The 25,492-nt window shown below is 39.6% G+C and overlaps 3 protein-coding genes and 2 long non-coding RNA genes across 6 annotated transcripts; 1 reads left to right on the top strand and 4 right to left on the bottom strand.

Moving 5' to 3' along the window:
• Positions 1-320: 320 nt before the first annotated feature.
• LOC145768444 (uncharacterized) lies at positions 321-875 on the bottom strand. Its single transcript, XR_014288936.1, has 3 exons — positions 760-875; positions 506-579; positions 321-406 (listed from the first exon to the last, which is right to left on the bottom strand). It is a non-coding gene; the product is annotated as an uncharacterized LOC145768444 (long non-coding RNA).
• Positions 876-1,450: 575 nt separating this feature from the next.
• On the bottom strand, positions 1,451-7,414 carry LOC145769068 (uncharacterized). Its single transcript, XM_082580664.1, has one exon. It carries the CDS (start codon positions 7,412-7,414, stop codon positions 1,451-1,453), a length of 5,964 nt encoding a protein of 1,987 aa, XP_082436790.1.
• A 122-nt stretch (positions 7,415-7,536) lies between these two features.
• LOC145768445 (uncharacterized) lies at positions 7,537-8,091 on the bottom strand. Its single transcript, XR_014288937.1, has 3 exons — positions 7,976-8,091; positions 7,722-7,795; positions 7,537-7,622 (listed from the first exon to the last, which is right to left on the bottom strand). It is a non-coding gene; the product is annotated as an uncharacterized LOC145768445 (long non-coding RNA).
• A 1,523-nt stretch (positions 8,092-9,614) lies between these two features.
• On the top strand, positions 9,615-19,275 carry LOC145769391 (uncharacterized). Of its 2 annotated transcripts, none has more exons than XM_082581011.1 (9): positions 9,615-10,452; positions 11,376-11,465; positions 15,460-15,599; positions 16,654-16,816; positions 17,149-17,375; positions 17,966-18,080; positions 18,305-18,428; positions 18,772-18,904; positions 19,112-19,275. In XM_082581011.1, exons 1-9 carry the CDS (start codon positions 9,733-9,735, stop codon positions 19,197-19,199), a joined length of 1,800 nt encoding a protein of 599 aa, XP_082437137.1. In that variant the 5' UTR covers positions 9,615-9,732; the 3' UTR covers positions 19,200-19,275. The 2 variants fall into 2 exon arrangements, with proteins under 2 accessions (XP_082437137.1, XP_082437136.1); XM_082581010.1 differs by having other exon boundaries at positions 15,457-15,599.
• Positions 19,276-20,037: 762 nt separating this feature from the next.
• On the bottom strand, positions 20,038-24,319 carry LOC145768542 (actin, muscle). The gene is made up of 5 exons (XM_082580053.1): positions 24,188-24,319; positions 23,518-23,842; positions 23,000-23,161; positions 22,499-22,690; positions 20,038-20,363 (listed from the first exon to the last, which is right to left on the bottom strand). The coding sequence occupies exons 1-5, from the start codon at positions 24,317-24,319 to the stop codon at positions 20,038-20,040; spliced, it is 1,137 nt and encodes a 378-aa protein (XP_082436179.1).
• Positions 24,320-25,492: the final 1,173 nt, after the last annotated feature.

Genomic DNA, 25,492 nt, shown 5'->3' with positions numbered 1-25,492 from the left:
AGACAAAAGCGAATAGCCTACCGGGTATAGGCTAGCCTACAGTATAGCGAGATACGGTGAGAATAAGTAGAAACAGTTTGATGGTACATTGGTACTATAGGCCTACCCGTTACTTATACCCACAAACCAATAAGTATGGGCTAAGGACAGGGGCGAATTTAACTGATGAAGGGCCCGAGGCACTTTTAGATCGGAGGGGGCCCGGTGTAAAAAAGGGCGCAAAAAACTTTACAAAGGTAGGCTAACTTGAAAGTCACTCACACCGTTGCTTATGCTTTTACGCCAAGCTCAGTCGTAACTGTAACGTACGAACACGCACACAGAGTGACGGTTATTGTATTCAGCTGTCGACGACAACGACAGCTACGACAACGAACAAGCGACGGTGAAGTGAAGAAGAAGGTTTCTGTGACAACACAGCAAACAACGATTAGCAAACAAAACTTACGAATTAGGCCTAATGCGGAATTACAGATGACGAATTATAGGCCTAATGAATTCTTACCGACTAATTTGTGGCGCACGGAACAGCACAGGGAGAAACCCAACAATTGAAAATTCTACCGTTGTAGATCGAAACTGAACATATAAACAGTAAACGGTAAAATATTATGCTATAAATTTCACATCATAGGTGAGTCCCGTACTTGATTTAAACATCGGGAAATAAGACGAGGTACTTATTACACTTAACCATTGACACTAAAATTCACATTGGCCTAGCCTATCACAAAGGTTGCAGTAGGATGTTAAGCTTACCGTGAACTGTGATAATCACTGATTTGGCCACATAGGCTAACGGCAACGACAGATGAACTTGCTGCAGACTTCAACAACACAGTACGTTAACGCAGTAGGCTAACTCTTATTCAACTAAAAAACAGCAGCACCGTTAATATCTCGAATTAACTGTCGGTCGCTAACTAGTTGCTGTAAACGTTAAGCTGATCTTTACATGTACTGCCACTTGACAAAACTCAAAGAACAAAGAAACGTAGTAACGAACGCAAACTCGCAAATGCAATTATGACGTAACGATCACACCTCGAGGTGAGACAGCAGGGGTTGCCAGGTGCTACTTAGGGAATCCGAATTTAGTTGTTACACATAGAAAAGGAGGCGGACAAATACGACGTAACACCCCCACACAAAAATGAGAACTGAGTGAACATTTTTTTTTACAATCCAAACTAAGTCGTGTTTGGAACGATATACTTCACAATCCAATCGGCCTCTAAGAAGGCCTTTACGAACAAGGGATTAAAAATGCAGTTACATATTTACAATTAAAAGGCACATTTTTGAAGCAGGTAGTGTGTTTTCACTATTCTCAACCAAAAATGTTCGTTGTTGGCTGTATTAGCCAACAGAAATTTGTTCGATAGTTCATAATACACATTGATCAATGCCTTTAACCCGGCGACAGGTAAACAGTCCATTTTGTTCTGCATTAAGCAGTTTCCAAAATCAAGCACAGTTTCGAAATTGGTCTCTTGACCACATTGTATCGAGTTTTCACCGAAACTGTGCGTACAGTCCCTTTATTGTCCGGGTATGTGTCAACCACTCGCCCCAACAGCCACTTCGAACGAGGTTGGGAATCGTCGACGAGGAGGACAACATCATCTTTTTCAAAGTTCTTCTCTCTTTGAAACCACTTCTGTCTCTGAATGATGAATGGGAGGAACTCACGGGTCCAGCGCAACCAAAATTGATTGGCTAGGTATTGCACCTGGGCCCAGCGGCGTCGAACATAACAGTCCTTTCTATCAAACAGTCCAGGGGGCAGGTTTGGTGCTTCTCTCAACAGCAATAGGTGATTGGGAGACAACGGCACATCATCTTGTGGGTCAAAGATGATAGGAACGATGGGTCGCGAATTTATGATTGACTCCACTTCGACCATCAGAGTAACGAGAGCTTCATCTGAAACGGTTTGCTCCTTCATTAGAGCAGTTAGGATTCTTCGAATGGAACGGATCATGCGCTCCCATGCTCCACCGAAGTGAGAGCCGGTTGGCGGATTCCAATGCCAGGTCACATTTTGTTGGCACAGATACTCATTAATCTTCTGTTGGTTCCACAGTTCTAAGGACTCACGCAATATTCTTTCAGCACCGACAAAATTCGATCCGTTGTCACTATAAATGTCGGTTGGGAGACCTCGACGACCAATGAATCGTCGAAGGGCATCAATAAACGAGTCAGTAGACATGGTGTGGGTAATTTCAATGTGGATAGCTCTAATTAACATGCACGTGAATACGCAGCCATAACGTTTGAGTGAACTGCGGCCTTGCTTCACCATAAAGGGTCCAAAATAGTCGACACCGACATGAGAAAACGGAGGCTTATCGGGTTGGAGTCTTCCAGATGGCAAATCAGCCATAAATTGTTTGCCAACTTGTGCATTCCTTTTTTTACAGAGCAAGCACTTCCCGAGGACACGTCTAACGGCGACGCCTCCCTTCAGAATCCAGTATGTTTGTCGAAGAGATGCCCATGTATGGGTCATGCCAGAATGGCCCACTTGAGCATGGTGACTTGTAATCACAAGATCTGTAAGGTGAGAGTCATAAGGTAACACGATCGGGTGCTTGGCGTCTTCTTCGATTGGTGCTCGCTCCAAACGGCCGCCAACCCGAATGACCCCATCAACCAATATAGGGTTCAATTTAACCATGGATCGTGAGAATGTCCTTTTAGTTAGCATGGCACCTCCAGATAATACGTTTAGCACCTGTCCAAAGCGACTTCTTTGCACATATTTAATCAGTTCCACTTCAGCAAGCTTCAATTCGCGGACTGTGATGGGAGATCGATTAAGTGGAGCTTGGCAAACCGAGGGTCGAGTCTTCATCATGAGGAACTCTTTGTAGCGCATCAACCACGCTGTTGCTTTCTTCAAGCGTATCAGCTTGGAATATCGTTGCATCAATCGGTCAGTTGAACAAGAAGTCTCTGAAGCGGCACTCACGTAAACTCGTTGTTTCTTGACGGGCGCAAACTCTGCTGGAAGATCAGGTAGTTTTATTGGAGACTCTGGCCATCTTTCTTCGGCTTCCCACAAAAACGTTGGGCCAGACAACCAGAAGCTGGAGCTAATCAGCGTACTCGCATTCATCCCACGGGACGCACAATCGGCAGGGTTTAACTTTGAAGGCACATGTCTCCACTTCGAAAGGTCTGTATTTTGTTCAATCGTGGACAATCGATTGGCAACAAATGTAGGGAATCTTTTCCTTGCATTACAAATACTTTGTAAGACAGCGCTCGAGTCTGTCCAAAATCTTGATGTGCAATTGGGTAGGTTCAATTCTTTTCTTACTATTTTATCTAACCTCACGGCCATAACAGCAGCAGTGAGTTCCAGCCTTGGAATGGAAACTGTTTTAAGTGGGGCTAAGCGGGACTTTCCCATCAGAAATGCACAGTGAATCCTTCCTTCATCGTCAACAAGACGGAGGTAGGACACAGCTCCATATGCCACAGACGAAGCGTCTGCAAAATAGTGAAGTTCATGCTCCGTTACCACGCCAAAGTGGGGAGGTTTGAAACAACGAGGCAGACGTATGTCGTGAAGTTGGTGTAGCTGATTTATCCATTCATTCCAAGTGTCTACTTCAGACGCCGAAATTGGATCATCCCAACCGAGACCTTGCTTGCACAAATCTTGCAACAACAACTTTGGTTTCAAGGTCACTGGAGCAACAAACCCCAGGGGGTCATATAGCGAGCTCGTCGCAGACAAAATACCTCTGCGGGTCAGGGGCCTCTCGGGAAGAGAAACGTTAAACCCAAACTCATCTGTGAACACGGTCCAATAGACACCCAGTATGTGTTCGTTGATACAATCCTCATTAAAGGTGTGGTTTCTTAAACACTTGGAACGTTCATTCTCGGGTACCGATTCCAAAACGCCTTTGTCGTTCGACAGCCACTTGGTTAAGTGAAAGCCACCTTTGCTCAACAGCTGAGTGAGTTGTGACATCACTCGTATTCCTTCTTCCCGAGAGCTCACAGACACTAAGCAGTCATCAACATAAAAGTTATTTTTGACGATGTCTGGAATGCCTGGACAAAGAAGACTACTAAAGTCCTGCGCCGCCTGTCTCAAACAGAATCCAGCACAGCTGGGGGAGGATGTTGCTCCGAACAAGTGAACCAACATTTGATGTGGGACCGGTTGTTTGTCCATATCTCCTCCAGGCCACCAGAGGAATCGCAGTGCATCGCTGTCTCGAGGCTCCACCTTAATTTGATGGAACATGGCCTCGATATCAGCAACCAAGGCGATTCTTTCCTTCCGAAAACGCATTAACACGCCCACAAGATTGTTCACTAGGTCAGGACCTTGCATTAAGGCGTCATTGAGTGAAATGCCATGATGTTTTTCAGCGCAGTCGAACACCACTCGTAACTTGTCAGGCTTCCGAGGGTGTAAAATCGGGTGGTGCGGCAGATACCATGTGGTATTTACTGTTTGGATTTCCTCTGTTGGAATCTCTCGCGCATATCCCTTCGAAAGATAAGTTTCTATTACCTCAACATATTTTTTACACAGTTGCTCGTCTCTTGTCAAACGTCTTCGCAGGCTAAGTAAACGACGATGCGCCATCTGGCGGTTATCTGGTAGAGTCAAGGAACAGGGTCTCCAAGGTAATGGGAGTTGATATTTTCCATCAATCTGCTTGACTGATTTTGTCATTATGTCATATGCCATTCTATCTTCACGTGAGTTGGGCATGTCAAGTACTGATTTTTCGTCTCCAAAGTCCGTTTTCCATAAACACTCGATTTGTTGCTCAATGGCAATGTCTCTCGATTGAGCAAAATTAACTTGAAAGGACGAAGAGGAAGTTGGTGACAGAGATGGGCCTAACAAGGACCAACCCAAAGGGGTTTTTATAGCGATCGGCTGATCACGTGATCCCTTCCGTGAACGTTGAATGCAAAACACTTCTGGGTTGTCGACACCGATCAACAGTGTCACACTTCCACCCTTCACACAGGGAAATTCCAGATCATCTAGGTGGGGTAGTCCAGACAGTTCCTCTTGACTCGGAATGGCATTTGGAGTAGTCGGAATTTCATCAATTGACAGGACTCCAGACAGCTCAAACTTTCGTCTGTCATCTAGGGAGGACACAGACAAGCTTACAGATATTCCATCATATATTTTAGACGTGTTAGAAAGAGTCTGTAGTGAGATCTCTCTTTTATCTCCAGTGATATTCAAAACGTCTATCAATTTGTTAGCGCAAAAGGTTGCTGTAGAACCTTGATCGAGGAACGCGTAAGTCAAAACTTCATTGCCATTGTATCTAACCTTTACTGGCACAATGCACAGGTAGGCCTTGCAGACACCCGCGTCTTTATCTGGCGGCCGCGGTTCCGTCACTGAACAAGAAAGAACTCCCCTTTGTTCTTCATCACTGCGTGGCTGAGATGAATTAGGTGGATTAGGGTTGTGGAGCAAAGTATGATGGAAACGTCCCTTGCACCCTTCAATGGTACATGTGCTGTCAACTTTACAGTCGCGAGTTTGATGCTTTGTGCTAGTCAGGCACTTATAACATAAGTGTGCATCGTAAACCAGTTGTCTACGCTGTTTGTACATCATGTTTTTAAACTCGTCACAATCAACAAGCTTGTGCGACTTGCGTTTACAACATAGACAAACATTACTGAAAGATGGCTTTGATACACCTTTGAACGGAGGAACGTCCGTGTTAAATGCTGAAACTCGATCCTTACGATTGGGTTTCTTTGCCAGGGTCTGGTGAGTTTCCTTCGCCTTATGAATCCTACTTCCGTACAGGGAGTTCTGGATCTCTGCTCGCATGCCAACAAATTCTGCAAGATCTCTGAATCCTGCTTCACGGCTTGTGTTGTGCAGAACCATAACCGATCTCTCTGCCCATGCCTCTTGCATACGGAATGGCAACTTCTCAATCATTACCATCATTGTGTCCAGAGAGTTCAGTCCAGCAAACTCATTAATGTCATCCAGGGTTGAGAGACACACATCCATGGCATTGGCTAGATCCTTTAAGCCTTGAGGATCGTTATGCCCAACCTTTGGCATCCTCTTCAGTTTTTGCTCTGCTGCATTTGCGATGATATGGGGCTGGCCATACTCCAGGTACAACTTCTTCCTTGCCAGCTCATAGCCATTGGATTTCTTCACAAGATGTTCTATTGAACGCTTTACGTCACTATGACAATGTTGTAACAAATAGACCAACTTCCTTTGATAGTTATGTACCAGCGGAACGATCTGTGCGTCAAACGTCCGCACAAAATTTTGGTAAGTTAAGGGGTCACCCTTAAATGAAAGTATTTCTGGTCGTGGTAAGAAACGTTCGTCACTATAAGAGAAATGTTTACTTGGTAGTTGGGGCTGCTGATAGGAGCACCCTGGTTGTTCACCGACATGGGACACAGGTTGGTAATCTGGTCCATACGAGTCACGTTTAATTGTTTTCGGTTGCCAAGCCAAACTTGGCGAACTAATATTTACTTGAGGAGTCGAGCGTGCTGCAGGGAACGTAGAATTAGGCTTGTTAGCTTTAGCATCATGAGTAGCATAAGGAGATGAAAAGACAGGAGAAGATGTCTCTTGAAATTGCACAGAGGGTCTCTTTGTCAAACGGGGGGAAACATTCGCCTTGCTGTTTGGTAGACCAGGTGACGTGAATCCAGTTTCATCGACAGTAACGTAAGGTGAATCAGCGTCACTCATCGCCTCTGCCCGAGATTGCAATTCCAATTGTAACATTTCAATTTTGTGTTCAGCTTGCCTGCTCTTCCTCTCAGCTTCTATCCGAGCTTCTTCTTTCTTCCTCTCAGCTTCTATCCGAGCTTCTTCTTTCTTCCTCTCAGCTTCTAGCCGAGCTTCTTCTTTCTTCCTCTCAGCTTCTATCCGAGCTTCTTCTTTCTTCCTCTCTGCTTCTATCCGAGCTTCTTCTTGAATATGAAGCTTTTCCCGCTGAGCCAGTTTCAGTTGGATCAGTACTTCACGTTGCTTTGAGCTTGCTCGCGAGCTGGTGCTTCCAGAGCGTAGGCTCACGGAACGATGTGAGGAACTAGGCTTCTTGTAAGACGTAGATGGCACAGGCAAGTTGGCTGTTCTTTCCAGCCACTCCTTGCAACGAGTGTCAAACTCGACCTTATTTTCTTTTATTAGGGAGCGTTCGGTTTCCCTATCATCTCCAATCATATTGACAACTTCCTGATATTTTCGGTCCACTTCGGAGCAGTAGGAACGGAATGCCTCCAACTTAGTACTAGGATGAAGCATTAGCCGCTCTCCATGCAGATAGGACTGCTGCAAATTTTTTGCGGCCCCATCGAACTCAGCTTGCTTGGCTGCAGAAGCATCCTCGAGTGGACTACTGCCTTGGACGCTCATCATAAATAAACAAATGTAGAAACAATTAAAGCCTACGGCAAACCTTCGGGACTTGAGTGCTGCAACTCCGAGGACTGTCCAAATTAGTCGAAACGCTTCTATGTAACGTACGAACACGCACACAGAGTGACGGTTATTGTATTCAGCTGTCGACGACAACGACAGCTACGACAACGAACAAGCGACGGTGAAGTGAAGAAGAAGGTTTCTGTGACAACACAGCAAACAACGATTAGCAAACAAAACTTACGAATTAGGCCTAATGCGGAATTACAGATGACGAATTATAGGCCTAATGAATTCTTACCGACTAATTTGTGGCGCACGGAACAGCACAGGGAGAAACCCAACAATTGAAAATTCTACCGTTGTAGATCGAAACTGAACATATAAACAGTAAACGGTAAAATATTATGCTATAAATTTCACATCATAGGTGAGTCCCGTACTTGATTTAAACATCGGGAAATAAGACGAGGTACTTATTACACTTAACCATTGACACTAAAATTCACATTGGCCTAGCCTATCACAAAGGTTGCAGTAGGATGTTAAGCTTACCGTGAACTGTGATAATCACTGATTTGGCCACATAGGCTAACGGCAACGACAGATGAACTTGCTGCAGACTTCAACAACACAGTACGTTAACGCAGTAGGCTAACTCTTATTCAACTAAAAAACAGCAGCACCGTTAATATCTCGAATTAACTGTCGGTCGCTAACTAGTTGCTGTAAACGTTAAGCTGATCTTTACATGTACTGCCACTTGACAAAACTCAAAGAACAAAGAAACGTAGTAACGAACGCAAACTCGCAAATGCAATTATGACGTAACGATCACACCTCGAGGTGAGACAGCAGGGGTTGCCAGGTGCTACTTAGGGAATCCGAATTTAGTTGTTACACATAGAAAAGGAGGCGGACAAATACGACGTAACAGTAACCTTGTGACTAAAAATTAACCTTGAAAAAAGAAGGAGGCATTTTGTAGAAACTTCAAAGGCTGAGAGAAAATAATAAAAATAACACAAATTACAGTTTTCCACGTCGGGAGACCCTTCAAAAAGGGGGGCTGGGGAAGCTGTAGCCTACCCTCTACTTCCCCTAAACCCCGGCCTGGCTAAGGACACCACCCTGTTTGACACTATTACTACTGACAAACCAAAAACCAAACCAACCAGACGAGATTGTGACAATGAACTAAAACAAAATTGCTTTTGTTGCCACACTTGCTCAAAATGTGGGAGAGCAAAGCATGTCATTATTGCTAAAGGTAAATTTGATAAAAAAAATAAAAAAAGGCCAAGAACCATTGACCTACTGTAGAACAAATCTATTTTCCTTTTTACAAGTTAAATTAAATTGAAGAGAAACAAAGCAAAGATAGTGTCTGGTTCGTTGAATCTGAAATACCTGCAAAAAGAAATATCATGAGCGCCCAGTAGCGGCTAATAAATTTTGATTTGAACCTTTCGCGGGAGCAGGCCGCAGGGTCATCCCAATTTTTCAGTTATGAGTCTTATGACTTTTAAAATTCTAGTTACTGGCAAGTCACTGCTGACTGTATTTTTGTTATTCTTTTGCCTTAGGGTAGGCTTGATGAGTAGAATCAAAATAATTAAGCAATTCGACTGGCTGCAGTGAGTGCATACTGTATAGGTTGGCTAATCTGTAAAATACTGTAAAAAAAAATTGAATTGAATCACTCATTCAGTACTGTAATACAGTAACCAGCTCAGCGGCCATGTGGTTATCGCCTTCGGCTCTGGTGCTGGTAGGTGACAGATCGATTCCAGGTAGAGTCAGGGTCACACCGAAGACTGTAAAAACTGTACCTGCAGCCTACCGATTGTATTTTTTCTTAAAAAAACCTAGTGAGGATAAGTTGGGTAATAATGGGATGACATTCTTAACCTAATACAAAATTTAAAATGATGTCTTGTTGTATGTGTGTGTGTTTTTCTTGTTTGTTGTTTTGTCTACATTGCCGTTTCTGCTTGCACCGAAATAAACTTTCTGATTTATGTCGCTAAAACACTAGCAGTTGCAGAGCGACAATAAATAAATCCTTAACTTCATTATTAGTAATATGGTAATTACATACCCAATAAATTAAATGTTATTTACTAAATGCTTTGTAATAATTTTGTGTCAATGATTTTGAAAACCTAAACAACTCTGTTTTTATAGGTGAATACATTGTGACATAACAACAACATTTATCTCAGGTTAACTAGCAAATTCTGAGAAAGCCTAGGTTTCTGCATTAAAGCTTGCTTCATGTTTTTGGCCTAGGCACTTGCTGAAATATAAACATGTCTGAGTCGAAAGAGTTTCTTAGAAAATTTGCTTCTTGGGCTCGAACATTGGGGTTGAATTCATTTGAAACTTGCGATAGTAAGTTTCCTGAAGAACTTACTCCGATTTTTCAAGGGCCTGGTTTAAAAAGCCTTTGGAAATACCTAATGGAAAATGTGCAAGACAAACAAACTGTGCTAAAAGTTGTCAAAAACATCCAACTACAAAGTTTAAAAGTTGAAAATAAAGACATAAGTTCCACATCTTTGAAAACTACCAAGGAATTACAAGAAATTAATTCCAGTCTCTACCAACTTGAAGAAAAAATCAAACAAAAGAGGAATGTTTGTAAATTGTCTGTTGTGTCTGCTGTGAATGAACAACAGAGTTTATCTAGCATGCAAATGAAAAAAACATTGTACGAAGCTCACAAAAGCAAATTAAGCAATCAAATTAAAACTGTTTTTGACAGTCAAAAACATCTGCATGAAGTTTGTGAAGAACGCTCAAAGAAATGTGAAAGTATTACTGATGAAGTCGGTCAGAACTTTTTATCTTGTTGTTCTGAAATAAAGAAACTAATTTCACACCTCAGCAAACAACATAACAATACCTTGAAGAGACGTGACACTCAATGTGCAGATGTGTGGAAAATGTCTTACCATACTCTTTCACTTTATCCAGCAAAAATGATTATGAATGCACTGATTTCTATTACGAAACAAGATATTGAAAAGGTTTGTTGATTGTTGTACATCAAGCAACATGGTTCAAATTACGCTTTCAGAATTAAGTTCTATGTAAAAATACAGTGCGGGTGATAATCGATTTTGTTTTTGTACAAAAAATTGACGTCTAACCGATGTGGCTAAATTATTTTTGCTGTTTCTGACAGGGGCACAATGGCAAAACTTTCAATTTAATTCTTAATCCGTTTTTATATCTTTAAATAAATGTGCCTATTGCCTAATCTGGTCTGTGTTAGTTAACTTGTATGCTTGTGATACTAAAAGGTAAACTTTCTAGCAAAGCCTAAATATTTCTATATCCGATGCAATTATGTTGTTTTGTGTAGGCTATTGGTAATGGGCATTGGGCAGTGAAATTTAAACGTTTGCAGTAGTTCTATATAATACACATTACAGAGTTATGTGTTATACTTTTGGTTTTAAAAAAGGCAGTTATATATATGATATGATATAATACCTAAATTTCAAACTTTACCAATTTTATAAAATTTATTTGGTGCTACTATAGTGTGAGGCCTGCTACCATATATCCCGTCCATGTAAAAGGAAGCAAAAGAAAGGTTAAGGTTGTGATAACATTTTTTTTATATTATTTGAATCACTAGAATTGATAACACAGTGGAAGACCTTATGATTTAGCCCTTTTATTTCGATGTTGTCTTACCAAACTATTTTGCAAGTTTGTATGCACAGTACAATGAGTAGTGTTTATTGCAAACTTAGTTACCAAAAAATAGTTAAACTGTTGAAGAAGACTACTTAGTGTTTCAGGATTAAAATTACTATGCCAGAAAGAACTGGAAGTAATATTTACTTAAATCACATCTTCTATCATATTGTAAACTGAACTTTTAAGCAAAGGTTTGCAAATGAAAGACTTATCAAATGAAACATTGTTTTTACTACTGTAGCTCGCAAATTCCAAAGAAGATGATGCCGAACATTCTGCTGAAGCTGCTGTGGAAGACAATCCTATGACAGCCTTGCAAGCTATGATGAAGGTAATTAACCAATATGAACTACAACCACTTTGATGATATGCTGTCTCTTGCACCCAGACTTTTTGTTTATAATATTTGCAGAGATGTACGTATGCGCCGCAAATTCTACGCCGCATACTTGCGGCGTAGACTTTTTGTTTGCGCTGACGCTTGCGGCCACATTTTTTTGGATAGTTTGCGCTTGAGGATGCGCCGTAAAGTTTTCACGGTTTTTTAGCGCATAGCGTCAACGCATACTTTTTAATGTCTTAGTTGTTGTTTGCAACTTTTTTTGTCAAACTGCGATATGTTGACGTCTTGCAATTGCCCATTGTTCTAGTGTTGTGTCACAGTGTCATCCATTGTTCAGTCAGCTGGAGTTTGTTTGTAGGCTATATCGCACTACTGCCTTTGACGCTAGAGTCCCACGTGGAGACTGAAGTCTTGCAGAAAAAAAGAAAGAATTAGTTAAAACAACTTAGGCCTACTGAGAAATTACTTAGTAAATTACGGGTCAGAACAGGAATGTAATGTAAGCAAGCAAGTAGGTAGGTTGGTAATGTCGCTCCATGTAAAATGTAAACAATGACTTGGCTTCGTAGTGTGAAGTTTTTTTTAGTCAAGCAGTGTTGAAGGCGTTTGTAAGCAATTGTGAGCACTTTAATTTATATTAGTTAAGTCTTGCATTTTGGGGCAAATCAGAAACTTCTCAGGCAATGAGCAGTGCAGCCTATGTATCTAAACAAACTCAAATATTTGGTCTCCGACCGTGATTACTTGCATGATGTTGTAGTGTTGTACTCTGTATCTGTATGTTATATGTAGTACATTACTTTACCTTTGCCGGTTATTCTTGTTGTAGGCTATGTAGCGTAGTAATGTGTAGGCCTACATACAGTAGGCTATCAAGCCATAGGCGTAGCCAGGGGGGGGGGGCGAAAGGGGCCATAGCTCCCCCTCCCAAAAATTTTCCAAGTTTGGATTCCGAAGTTGAGCCCTTTGTTAAAAATGTAATAAAATTTGTAGAAATTTATAACGTTTTCCAAGACATCTGGCTATTAACACTCCCCAGGACTTGTTTTAGACACACAGAAAGACACCAATAAATTTTGCAACTCGTAAATCGCGCAAAGTTTACGCGATTTATGTTTCTTTGAACTAATTTGTGGAAGCAATTTCAGAATGGCTTACTCTGTTGGGTTTTTGTGTAGTTATTGATGAGTTTTTGTGTAGCTGAGTTTTTGGTGTTCTCTAATTTTAGCCGCAGTTTTTGCCCGTTCGTGTGTAAGAGCTACCTTTAATAAGTTAATAGCTGTTTATCTGTTAATAAACTTCATACAAATATTACCCTAAAAGTGTTTCCAGAAAGCGCTATAATCCATTATTTAAGTGTAATTTTTCAAAAATCTTTCGGGGGAGCATGCCCCCGGACCCCCCTAGAATACGCGTGCCTTCGGCACGCTCTAACCCCCCACCACTTTCATCGCTTCCCTTGCTCAACCCACCAGGATATGCCACTGCACATCAAAGTGGCGATGGCTTAAATCCAACACTTTGTTGTTCATTTCAATTCATCAAATATTTGGCCCCCCCCCAATTTTTTTTCTGGCTACGCTACTGTATCAAGCTAAGGTAATTTTTACTTGACAATTTATACATTTTGTTGCGTAAGTATGTAATTATATATGTTTTGTAACTTGATGAGCAGTTTAGCAAAACATGCATCCAGGGGCCAATTGTGAGAGGCTTTTGAGTAGCCTACTGCTAATAACACTAGTATTATAATGCTAACTATCCCTGAATGCTAATAACAAAGAGTTGTGCAGTTCAGAATCTAAACTTGCTTGTGTCTGGCAGTTTTGTCTTCCATTAACCCACTTTTTAAAAATCTTATCAGAAAAAAGTATAGAGCTTACTGAGAGAATTATGTCATTAAAAGCAACATTAGTCTTATTCAAACGGAATCATTTTAAAAATACTGTTTTTTATAATGGATTTTTAGGAAGCGACAGTTAGTATATTACTAGGAGCGACAGTTAGTATAATACTAGAATTTTCTTGATAGGCATATGGTACAGTTTCTTACACTACACTATTGTATTCAGGGAATAACTTACGGTAATACTAATCTCCAAGTGAAATGGAGCATGATAATACAAATCCATGGGCCCTAGCCCCTACATGGAAAAGTATTTTAAGCTCTCTTCTTCGAAAGGCAAAAACTTATATTTTCACTGCCAGATGTGCCTTCCGGCCAAAAAGATAATTTCTTGTGACGAGAAATCGCGAAGTGGCTAGAAAAGTGTGTTGTTTCGAGTGGTTTATACCGTGTGAATGTTTGGCACCTAGCAAACAAAATGAGTTTGCGCTAGAGTATGCGCTAACGCTGACGCCGCCAACTTTTTTTACAAGTTGCGTTGACGCATGCGGCGTATAGTTTTTCGAACGTTTGCGTTTGCGCTGACGGCGTCAATATTTTTTGTATGCGCGTACATCACTGAATATTTGTACAAATACACAACTTTGATCGAATTCGAAAACAATCAGTTATGCAAGCTTACATTGTCACTGTCAGAGCTGTGAGCACAGAAGTATTTTGGTACAGTAGAACTCGGTTAATCCGGATTCGGTTAATCCGGATCTTCGCCTAATCCGGATGAAACTGGAAGTACAAATGATTTGTAATCTTTTTCTTAAGAAACGGCTTCGGATTATCCGGATTATTTAATCCGGATCTTCGTCTATTCCGGACAAAAGTTGCGCTTTTTCTATCGCTTTATCCGGATTTTCCAGACAGTTTTGCCATTTTATGCTAAAACGTAACGTGGCTTATTGCGAGAAATTTCTTATCTATTGTTCCGTTAATGTGACGCAATAAATTATTGCGGATTTCTTCTTTTCATGAACAGTAATCCCTCCTAACGCAAAATTCCTGCACAAATGCCCAAACTCGTACTGTAACTTGAAAAGATGTCGGTGGAATTTTCGGCGGTATGTCAGTGATGTTTTTCCAATAGAAGACTTTGTTTGATTTTTTGTAAGTTTTCCAAAGAAACTCGTCTTCCGTAACTGTTTTCAAAAGTTTTGAGTGACTACAGATTATTCCTACACGCATGTCTGAAGATATAACTTTTGCCAGTGTGTTCTTGCGTTTAGACGCAGAGTCTACAAATACAATCGTTTTACATGCATAGGCTACTGCATTACAAAAGAATTCTATCGCTAATATGGTGATCGCGCGTCTCGGAATTTGCAGATGACCACACTAATGCATTCAATTTCGGTGATTTTTACCGATTCCCTTCTATCTAGGTAACGTCAGGCTTGATAGAACCGTCATCGGTTAATCCGGATCTTCGCCTAATCCGGATGGAATCGCCGGTCAAATCGAATCCGGATTAACCGAGTTCTACTTGTATATTCAAAGTTAGTGCTTAAATTGTGGTATAAGAGTATTAGACACACTTCTTTGGTTTTACTTCATAAGTCTGTGGAGTTAGATATAAACAAATGTTAGAGTCAAGGATTTTTGGTTTGACTTCGCCTCCACCACAGTGATTATAAAAATCTTAGCTGTGAGTTTGATTCAGAAAAAGATTTCTACAAACCCAGGATACAAAAGTAGTGAAACTAGTGATGGAAAGGACTTTTATTATGTAGTTCTTGAGAATTGAGAAAGAGATATTTTGCACAATACATGTTGCCAAATGATATTCGAATTTTCAGCTCAAACACCTTTAACTACTGTACTTTTAAATTAGACCAGTAGGCTACTTGTTTATTAAAACAACCCCAAAATTTGGAAAAAGAAGAAGATTTTTTAATAAATGCAATAATGTGTAGAGATTTGGCTACCGTATTCAAAAAATTTAACAACTTCAAAAGAAGTTGCAATTACAAGTCTACCGTATTGCATTATGTAATTAACGTTTGAAAAAGACTAAGAATAACTTTCAATTTATATTTCTAACGTAGGTGCTTCTGGACATAGCTATGTTATTTTCTGTTACAGAAGCATCATCATGACAGCCTGAGTGAACTACAAAAAGCTGCAGTCAATGAAAACCGTGTTTCAAAAACTGAAGAAGTTATTTCGCAACTTATAAAGCAATTGCATCAGCTCATGTCAAGCTCTTCGAATGCCCAACAGATGCAGTAAATAAGATTTATTTTGTTACAAATCCTAGGTCTTTTTTAATCAGCATATCTCGTGTTGGTTTCTGTGTAGAACTGCAGTTGGGGAGATTGTCTGACATACTTACAAGTGTCAAAATATAGCTTACTTTCTGATGATTTTTTCTGCGAATGTTGAACACTTTCCGAGCACAAACCCTCAGTTATTAATCTGAATCCTTCCAGTAGAACACTTTGTTATAGTTCATTCATTGACGGATCAATTGCTGCTTTTTGCTCACTGCTTTTACTTTCAACATTTGACAGATGTGCATCATTTTGAGATTCAGTCACATTGTATTCACATTTTTAGGTCGAAAAACAACAAAAGTTTATGCGGCCTTTAAAGGCATATTCAATGAAATTTTCAAACTGGAATTAAGCATTAAAATGCGTAACCTGAACACTCAAGAATACATTTTTTAAAAAATTACCGAAAAAAAATTGTTTTCAAGGGCGCTGGCAAGGCCCAAAGTCCAGAGTTTCATTTATTTTCATTTTTTTCAAAAATGACCAAAACGTGCAAACACTGCTCGAGAATACGTCATAAAGGCCAGCAATAACAAAAGCCACGTTACCAATCTGATGTTTTGAGCAAACTGTCTGCTGTTTTGATGTTAAAATGTGCTGTTTTGATGTAAATACATACATAGCCTACAGTCAAATCGCCCGCAGTAACAATTATTGCGTGATCGGTTGATTGCTAGCCTTTATGACGTAGACTGCACAGTCGCACGCTTCGTTGCTCAGGCTCAATTTCATTTTGAAAGCTCTGACAAAAGCACGCCCACAATGGTGGTCAGACCGCAATGGGGCAAAATTTTATTGAAAATCGTTTTATGGTAGCATGTTAAACACAAAGAACGTGGAAAATCGCCAAGTCAGGTTTTTCCTTTAGTACCCCTTTAATAAAACTGGTGTAGGCGCAGCTACCCAGAATTGTGTCTGTCTTACTTAAGTAGGAACAGTTGTATGGAAATTGTGTAGTGCTGTTATATGATGACTAATCCGAGGTTTATTATGCTTGAAATTACAGAGACTTCCTCCAAGCTGAAGTGGAACTAAAAGGCAAAGACGCTTATCTTCACTCCCTTGAACAATCTATTCAGACTTTGCAATCTGAACTTGAAAGTGACGCTCTCATACAAAAGCAACTTGCAAAAATGCAACAAAAAGTGAAGAATTTTGATAAAGACTTGGTATGAATAAACTAATGGGTTTTGTTTATGAACATTTACAATTTACATGTAAGTTACTCTTCTTCTAGTCATTGTAGCGAAAAATATGCAGGTTATGCAGTAGCAATATCCAGTATATTTTTGACGTTTCATCGATCAAGTTGCCCTTTTTGAAACCTAAGACTGGTATTATTGTAATGTAATGCAAATAAGGGCACTGCACAGAAATACTATAAAGATTTGAGCTTGAAAAGTAATTAATAAGTGTCTAATTACAATTACATAACCACACAAAGCAGTCTTGAATAAAGCTTTCCACTAAAATTCGTTAGTTTGATATTTTCATTTTTCAGATGAGAAACAGATTCGAAATTATGGAAACAACGAAACAAAACTACGATCTACGAACAAACTTAAAAAATTACCAAACCGCAACCATTGATTTAGCGCAGTCTTCGTTTTGCATTGACCAACCAGAGCTGAGCCACCTTTGTACAATGCTCCAAAGTGCTTTGAAAGAGGAAATCTCTGCTTTGGATACAGCTGACATCTCTCAACTTTTTACTGTCAATATTAACCTGTAAGCAAATTGTTCACTTTGGATTGGTATGTAAAAATATTGAAGTATCAAGACAACTTAATGAATATTATTTTCCTAGCCCAATCATGCCATTGTGGTTCGATAGCGACTTGAATGATGAAAAAGTGCGCTTACGAGACTGAAGAGCTCACCCCGTTTGTTTCATTAAAACTTGTAATGATACTCTGTAGAAATCCTGCCTTCCAAAACTTGATTATTTGATTACCGTTGCGGAAATGTGTTTTCAATACATCCACCTCCATGCCATTACCATTATTACACTTGCTGTCATAATCTAGGACGAGAATTGCGTTTGGCTTATTAAAACGACTAAAGGCTATGTCATTGTGTAATTGATAAATTAAGTTAATTATTTATCAATTGTTACATTATTTCTAAATTTTATTGGTGATTGGCTTTTGTGTTGCAATATTCTTACATGATGTAGTACAATCCCATCTTTAATCTTTACCTTACATCTGAGATCTTGATATCATTGTTTTGCAGACCGAGGTAAAAATTGCTCTTTAAGTTTGTTAAAAAGTTCACACCAGTGCTTTTAGTGGCTTTTGTATTTAATTTCTTGTCAGAAAAACGATTCCTATATATGACCTTTCAATCCACCGACCAGTGAATACATCATACGAATGTGGAGGGGAAGCTTATCAAAGAATCTCATCGCTGCTTGGAATTAATGCCATCAAGGTTTGAACTTGAATAGATTATGATGTTATTACGTTTGCTTGTCGAGTCTCAGCAAAATGCGATATTTTTTCCTAGTATATTTGAAAACTCAAACCAACTTTGTTTTTGTTTCTTGATTGAAATGGTTTAAAATATGAGCATTGAGCACTGTTTCAATGTTTTATTTAAAAGTTAATTGCCAGGCGCATTGAATGTTTTTTATTCATCCCATTTTTTAATTCCAGTCCCCATCTGATTTCTTACGTGACGTCCAGCTGAAAATTGAAACTAACTTGATGCTTGAAAGTTTAAGAACGTACAGCCGGCGCATTATCGAGCAATGCAACAAAAAAGTGAAAGAAATTGAAGGTGAGTGGATTTCAAAAAAAAGCACTTGTTTCGTTGAAGCTAGCTTGGCTAACATTTTGATAGTTTTTCAGAGACGAGTCTAGGCCATGTTTATCGGCTCCAAAACCGATAGTCGATTGGCCTGTTATGTCTAAGTCCAAAGCATTTGCTTTGAAAACATTGGTAGCATTACATATCGGCTTTTGTAAAATCAACGTAGCGCAGCGGAACGCCACACAATGCATTAGCGCATGCATCCGCTTATGCGTGTGTACCACGATACGTTCAAGTGAACAACTCGCTCACTAAGTTACCAATTCTATCGCGCAAGGGAAACATAACTAGCCCGCAGTCACTTGCGCAGGAGTCCGTAGTCTTGTGGAGTCAGGAAAACACCAGCATCAAGATAAGATGGGGACATTTATCAGCCAAGGCGAAAAATGGATGCAAGGTTTACAGGAAGAAGAAAAAAAGCTAGAAGCTGCTCTCGTGGACTGGTGAGGCAATAAGTCATTAACGATTTTCGTATTTTAACATACAATGCCAAAGTAGGCTACCATGTTAACAAATTGCGTGCAAACGCAACTCTAACAACTCCCCAAGCAATTATATTATCGTTCGTCTTCACCGTCTTCACCTTCACCTTTCACCTTTTAAATATCACCAACTTATGCCAAGAGCATGATCGAATTTTTTCCACACAGGTATGACCAACCTGCGCAGCACGTCACTCCCTGGTTGAGAGTGGACGGTATGGACTTAGCATCTTGGAAGCAGACCAAGTTGGCTTAGTTTTGTGTTTTCTCATCGCGGCGTACACATTTTAGATTTACATCGGTTCACAAATAAATATGATTTTTGGTTGCGATACCGTCTGGTAAAGTTTAAATGAGACATTGTCTTAATCGTTTCTAACCCGGTTTCCCGCCCGTCATACAATTGCGAATTTGGCTCCGTGCCGTAACAGTTTTGGAACCGCTGATGCAGGTTAATAAAACAAGCTCTATTTTGCATGATACTACATGCATTGTTTAGTTTTCGGTGCTTAGAAAACAGGGGCGTGCCAGCGTCACTGTGTGTAGAGATGCAACGAATACATTGCCACTTTACTTTGTTTTCTAATTGCTGAATAAAAAGTGGAATTGTTGTTCGGAGGGAGCAACAGCCCCAGTTTTCAGGCTCCATTTAGGAACCTCTTGGCTAGTGTCAGAGGTGTTCATTATAATATGACGTTATTTTCATGCTTTCTCAATCCTACCCATATATGAAGCTTGCCAAGCAATCGCCAACTAACGGTTTCGCCACTTCTAACGTTGTTGTCGTGAATTTGAACCTCTCGTAAGCTTTTTTGCCACTCGCTTGCTTCCAATAGTTTCTTTCTTTTGTTCAGTTTCATAGGATCACGCAGACCACTGCCTTTTCATTATTGTACATTTGTACTGTAATGGAATTTTTTGATTGAGTCATAACCGCGAAAACTTTTGTTCAAAACTTACGTTGCATTATAACTTCATAACACAAAATCTTTCATCACGATTTATTCGTTGTAACAGCAGAAGACTTCATGCTTTGCGACAGAAAGTTTGTTTTGGAAATAGACCAAATACTTTACAGCAGACACACTTTGCTTCTAAAAGCATTTTCGGTGAACGATCGAAGGACCGGCTTCATCGTACTCTTGTTTTGTGATCCACATCTGTTGGAACGTAGAAAGAGAAGCAAGAATTGAGCCTCCGATCCAGACAGAATATTTTCTCTCTGGAGGAGCAATGATCTTAATCTTCATGGTGCTTGGAGCAAGAGCAGTTATCTCCTTTTGCATCCTATCTGCAATACCAGGGTACATGGTAGTTCCTCCAGATAAGACGTTGTTTGCATAAAGGTCCTTGCGAATGTCGATGTCACACTTCATGATGGAGTTGTATGTGGTTTCGTGGATTCCAGCAGATTCCATTCCTGAAGCATACGTAGTGATTAGTATGTTTTTTGACAGGATAACTTTTGTACAGGCTACCGTGCACTCAGGGTTGGAAGTCGTTAGTCAAAAAGCAATGACTATTTCACTATTCGATAGTGCCCAAAAAAGCAATGACTTTCCACTATCGATACTTAAAAAAAGCAATGAATAGCAATTACTGAAAATATTGTATTTGCGTATTCAGGGACTAGTGATGCCAGGTTGTCTTTTGAAAACAAGCAAGTGAATCTAAAAAACAAGCCCAATAATTTGCAACCAATACCATTTAGCATAAAGCACGCAGTTTAGCAATTCAAATTTTTCAATACAACCTTTGCAGTCCATACATCACGTTTATTTCAAGAACGACATTTGTTTACGCCATTCCAAGCAATAATTATCTTGAAAAGAAGGAATACAATGTTGACTAGCCTACAATAAAAACCTCGCAATATCAGTGCCAAAAACAAGTTAAAAAAAGTTTGACTCGCCAAAAAACAAGCCCCAAAACAAGCAACTCGTAAACTAAAAAAAATACGCAAACTCGAAAAAACACAAGCCCAAACTTGCGGGAAAACGGAAAGGTTGGCAACACTGTTAACGACTCTCACTAGCGGTAGCCACTTTAACAAGTCGAAATTCTGCCACTGAAATTGATTAGAATGAAACCGCCAACCAATCATAAGCTACGGTTTAAGTGACGTAAAAATGGCGAAAAGAAGATGATAGAAAGCAAATTAAGTAATGGATTTTTTGTCAACTGGTTGGCTTAGGGGTTAGGGCTAGAAAGTAGTCATTTCATTGACGCGGGTTCGATTCCCGCTACTGCTATTGCTCTTTTTCTTCTGTAATTACCAAATAAAGTTCAAAACAAGCATTAACTCTCTAGATGAGTGCTAGAAGGGTCACAATTGGACGGTAGCCTCTTATAACATGTTCTGATTAGTTGGCGGTTGCATTGTAGTCATTCGCAGTGGCAGAATTTCGACTTGTTAAAGTGGCTACCCTCACTAGCATGGTTTTTCTGAACTGTGTTGCCGCAAAATTTTCTTAATCCTTTAAAGTTCGAAAACCAGAAGGGGACTAGGTCGGATAGTAATCCGAAAACTAAATTTCGTTTTGACGACGAAGTAAGTGAACAACAAAAAATGATTCAGCAGTTTTCCTGAATATCGATTAGTGAAAAACGCATAATGAATTCGTTGCTTGCATAAAAAAGCAGTGAATAACGCGCATTCGATATTTATTTTTAAAAGGAATGGGTATAGACATTCGATGTTCAGAAAGCAACGAATAACGTTATCGAATAGTGACAACCAGGTTTTTTTTAAGGTTTGGTTTGGGTGACCGCAAAGTAGTTTTAAGAGACCGCAAGTGTTTCATTTAAATACCAAAAAAATAGCCATAACTACATACAATCAACGCAACATAAAATGAATTATTCGACAAGGCACAGCTTAAATGATTGTGACAGCGACCAAACAGCCTGCCCAACACGGCCGCCAAACAAGTTTGCTGCACGGTCAAACAAAGTGTGCTTGTTGGCTTCTGCTTGTTATGTTTCCACACGTAAAAACTGATCATTATGCGCCATAAATCAGAAATAAACATTGACGAGTATCGAAGGTGCACTTGTTTTGTGAATAACTCTTTGATTCAGCTGTTAGCTGTATCTCCACTTATTCTTTATTCCGGACGTGAACTATTGATCGTAGGCTATATTCGTATTATCGACAAGACATAGCGAGAAACAACCATTACTTTTCTACTGTAGTTGCAAGTCCAAATTTTGGGAAACCGTTTCGGTCCCCCAAAACACCTTAAAAAAATACTGGTGACAACTAGTCGTTACTTCCAACCCTGCGTGCACTAATAGGTTTCAAGACTTGTATGGCTTAGTTATCACGTGGAAGAATTATACTGACTTCATTAGTTCAATATTTTTGCAACAATTGGAACTGTTCATTTTTATGCAGACTTAACTTCTAGGTACAGTATATACAGCATAAAAAGCTCTAAAATAAGGTGAGACTAAACCTGATTGCCGTTCTTACTTTATAATAGATATTAGGCATTACCGGTACTGCTTGATAGCGCACTCGCTAATCTTTTTTATTGTCCTTTCATTTCTTACCAATAAAAGAAGGTTGGAAAAGTGTCTCTGGGCATCGGAAGCGCTCGTTGCCAATAGTGATCACTTGACCATCTGGGAGTTCGTAGCTCTTCTCCAACGAGGATGAGGAGGCAGCCGTTGCCATTTCTTGTTCGAAGTCAAGAGCAACGTAACACAATTTTTCTTTGATGTCTCGGACAATTTCTCTCTCAGCTAAATTGGAAATAAAAACGTTTATTTTTGTTGGACAATCTGCAGAAATGTTAAAAATTGCAGTTTGCACTACTCTATATTAGTTAAGCCCTTATAAGTAACTTCAACAACTAAAATTTGGAAACAAGCTGACCAAACTTTAGTTTCAAATTCATTTCTCTCTTTCTTTTGTCAGTTATATAGCCTATCTTCACTGGTTGTTAAGAGCTGAAAGGCTAGTTTTTTACTTAAGATTGTTTACATTAACAGACTACCAGAAATTAGTCAATTGTAAAAACAAGCATTTGAAATGAAGATCATAAACTTTACCTGTTGTAACAAAAGCGTAACCACGTTCTGTTAGTATCTTCATCAAATAATCGGTAAGGTCTCGACCTGCTAAATCCAACCGCGCGATGGCGTGCGGGAGCGCATATCCCTCGTAGATAGGCACGTTGTGAGATACACCGTCACCGGCATCAAGCACGATCCCTGGTTTTAAAAAAAATATTACAATAGCTTTTCTGCTAATGAAAATTGCTTGCCGTCTCTTTTGCTCATTTACCATAGAATATATGTATTCAAAGACTATCACGTCAATCTGGCTAGGCCTATATTTTATGCATTGCTTAGGTGGTGGTTCTTAGTTAGGCTACTAAGCTTCAGGCAGGGATATCCCTGGTTTCAGGGAATGAGGAGAAGGTTCTCATCACACTATTATTTTTGTAAAGACAACTTTCTATTACAAATTTATCAGGTATTTACCTTAAACTTTCGCTTTTGTAACTTAGAAATTGCAAACGACCGACAAAGCTATATCGTAGTCGAAACTTATATTTATAACTTGCCTGTGGTACGACCAGATGCGTACAATGACAGTACAGCTTGGATGGCGACATACATGGCCGGTACGTTAAATGTCTCAAACATGATTTGCGTCATTTTTTCTCTGTTTGCTTTTGGATTGAGTGGAGCTTCGGTCAAAAGAGTTGGGTGTTCCTCAGGAGCGACTCGAAGCTCGTTGTAGAAAGTATGGTGCCAGATTTTCTCCATGTCATCCCAGTTGGTAATGATGCCGTGTTCGATCGGGTACTTCAAGGTCAGGATACCTCGTTTGCTTTGAGCCTCATCGCCAACGTAACTATCTTTTTGTCCCATTCCGACCATCACTCCCTGTAAAAGAAAACACGCTTTTAGGAGCTCAGCAAACGGACTTGTCCAGGTTTAAATTGATTCAAACTCTGCAGAAGTTGGCGATTAGCTCATTTTTCTAGTTAATTTAGAAAAGCTGACAACTTTTTTTACCCAGGTTCCTAATTGCTTGTGCAAGTTACTTTACGAAATAGTGGGAAAGATATGTCGTGTTATTTTTGTACTGACTGGTATTTGAACTTGGGCTATTCGACTTCTCTTTTCTTTCTATTGACTCAAAAGCGCTCTACCCATTAAGCTACATCAGAAAGAATAATCTTATTAAACCAAATTGAATTAGAATTGAAACTTTGGCTTTTCACTTGCCTGATGTCGCGGTCTTCCCACAATTGAGGGAAACACTGCTCTCGGAGCGTCATCTCCTGCGAAACCAGATTTGACCAATCCCGATCCATTATCACAAACCAGAGCAGTTTGATCGTCTTCTGATTCTGACATTGTTGATGATGTTGTAGTTTGTGATACGCTTCACAAATCTCGATTCGACCAGTGTGGTCTAAAGTTGCAGTTCCCACTTTATAAAGCTCTGTGATTGGCAATCATCACTTCGTAAGGTAAACTGTTTAACACCTTTCTTCAATGTCACGTGACATTCTGTCGTCTTCCCACAATTCGAGCTCCAAATAAGGAACCGTATACAATATTAACACAAGGACTTAATTGATTTGCCACAAGAGTTTTTCAGTAACCCTTCAACGACTTGAGATGGTTTTGGCAGAACTGTTTGATCCAACTTGCAAGTTTAGACTTTGTTTTAGTTACCGGCAGTTCATGTCTTATCAACTTCCGTGCTTAGTAGTCCTATCATGTTTTAATCACTCAAAAAGAGGACGTTTTGTGAGCAAGTAGCCTGAAATGCAAATGGATGTTTACATTTAAAAAAAATGACATCTTGGATAATGATTATGTCTATGCAGCAAACGTTGCAGCGAACAAGCAAAACAAATTTATTTGTCAGATTCAGCCCATTAATGTTTTGCTGTCCTCTTAACTTTATTCAATGAGGAAAGATAAGCTTTAACGAGATCATAAAATGGCTTCCACAAAATATGATTGAAGTTCGCAAATAACAAGATGCTAGAAACAGACTCAACCTGGCGCCGCTGTGACTGCAGCATATAAATTGCGTTCTAGCCTACATTTATTTTGGTTTACAAGCCATAGCCTATTGCAGATGGAGAATTGCTCGATTTTCAACAATTCGCTAAAAAATTCTACGGTATTTGAAAAATCCTGTCCATTTTTCAAGTGCCATCATTTTAAAGAAAATAAATTTATAGCCTAAGTTTTCAAGCTTTCAGCGAAAAGTCACATAAAAATAAAATTCTGTTGAAAATATAAGCAAGAGAATTGAAAACGCAAAAAAGAAGGACTTTTGGGCATTTTCGAGTGTCTTCAGAGGACACTACATGTTTCTTGAGAAAAGAGGACAATTCCTCTTCAAAGAGGACGTATGGTAGGTATCATAGTCTTCTTCAAACAGAAATACGCGGATGAATTTCGTTGGAACACAAACTTGTTAAGCTTTTTCAAATAAAATTAATCAAGAATATATCTAAAAAAGTGTTTCAGAAAAATTTAAAGAGGGTTTGTATTTAATTTTGTAGGTTA

Source organism: Aplidium turbinatum, chromosome 4 (genome assembly GCF_918807975.1).
Source record: "Aplidium turbinatum chromosome 4, kaAplTurb1.1, whole genome shotgun sequence".
NCBI lineage: Eukaryota > Metazoa > Chordata > Ascidiacea > Aplousobranchia > Polyclinidae > Aplidium > Aplidium turbinatum.
This window is presented reverse-complemented; position numbering and strand designations above follow the sequence as displayed.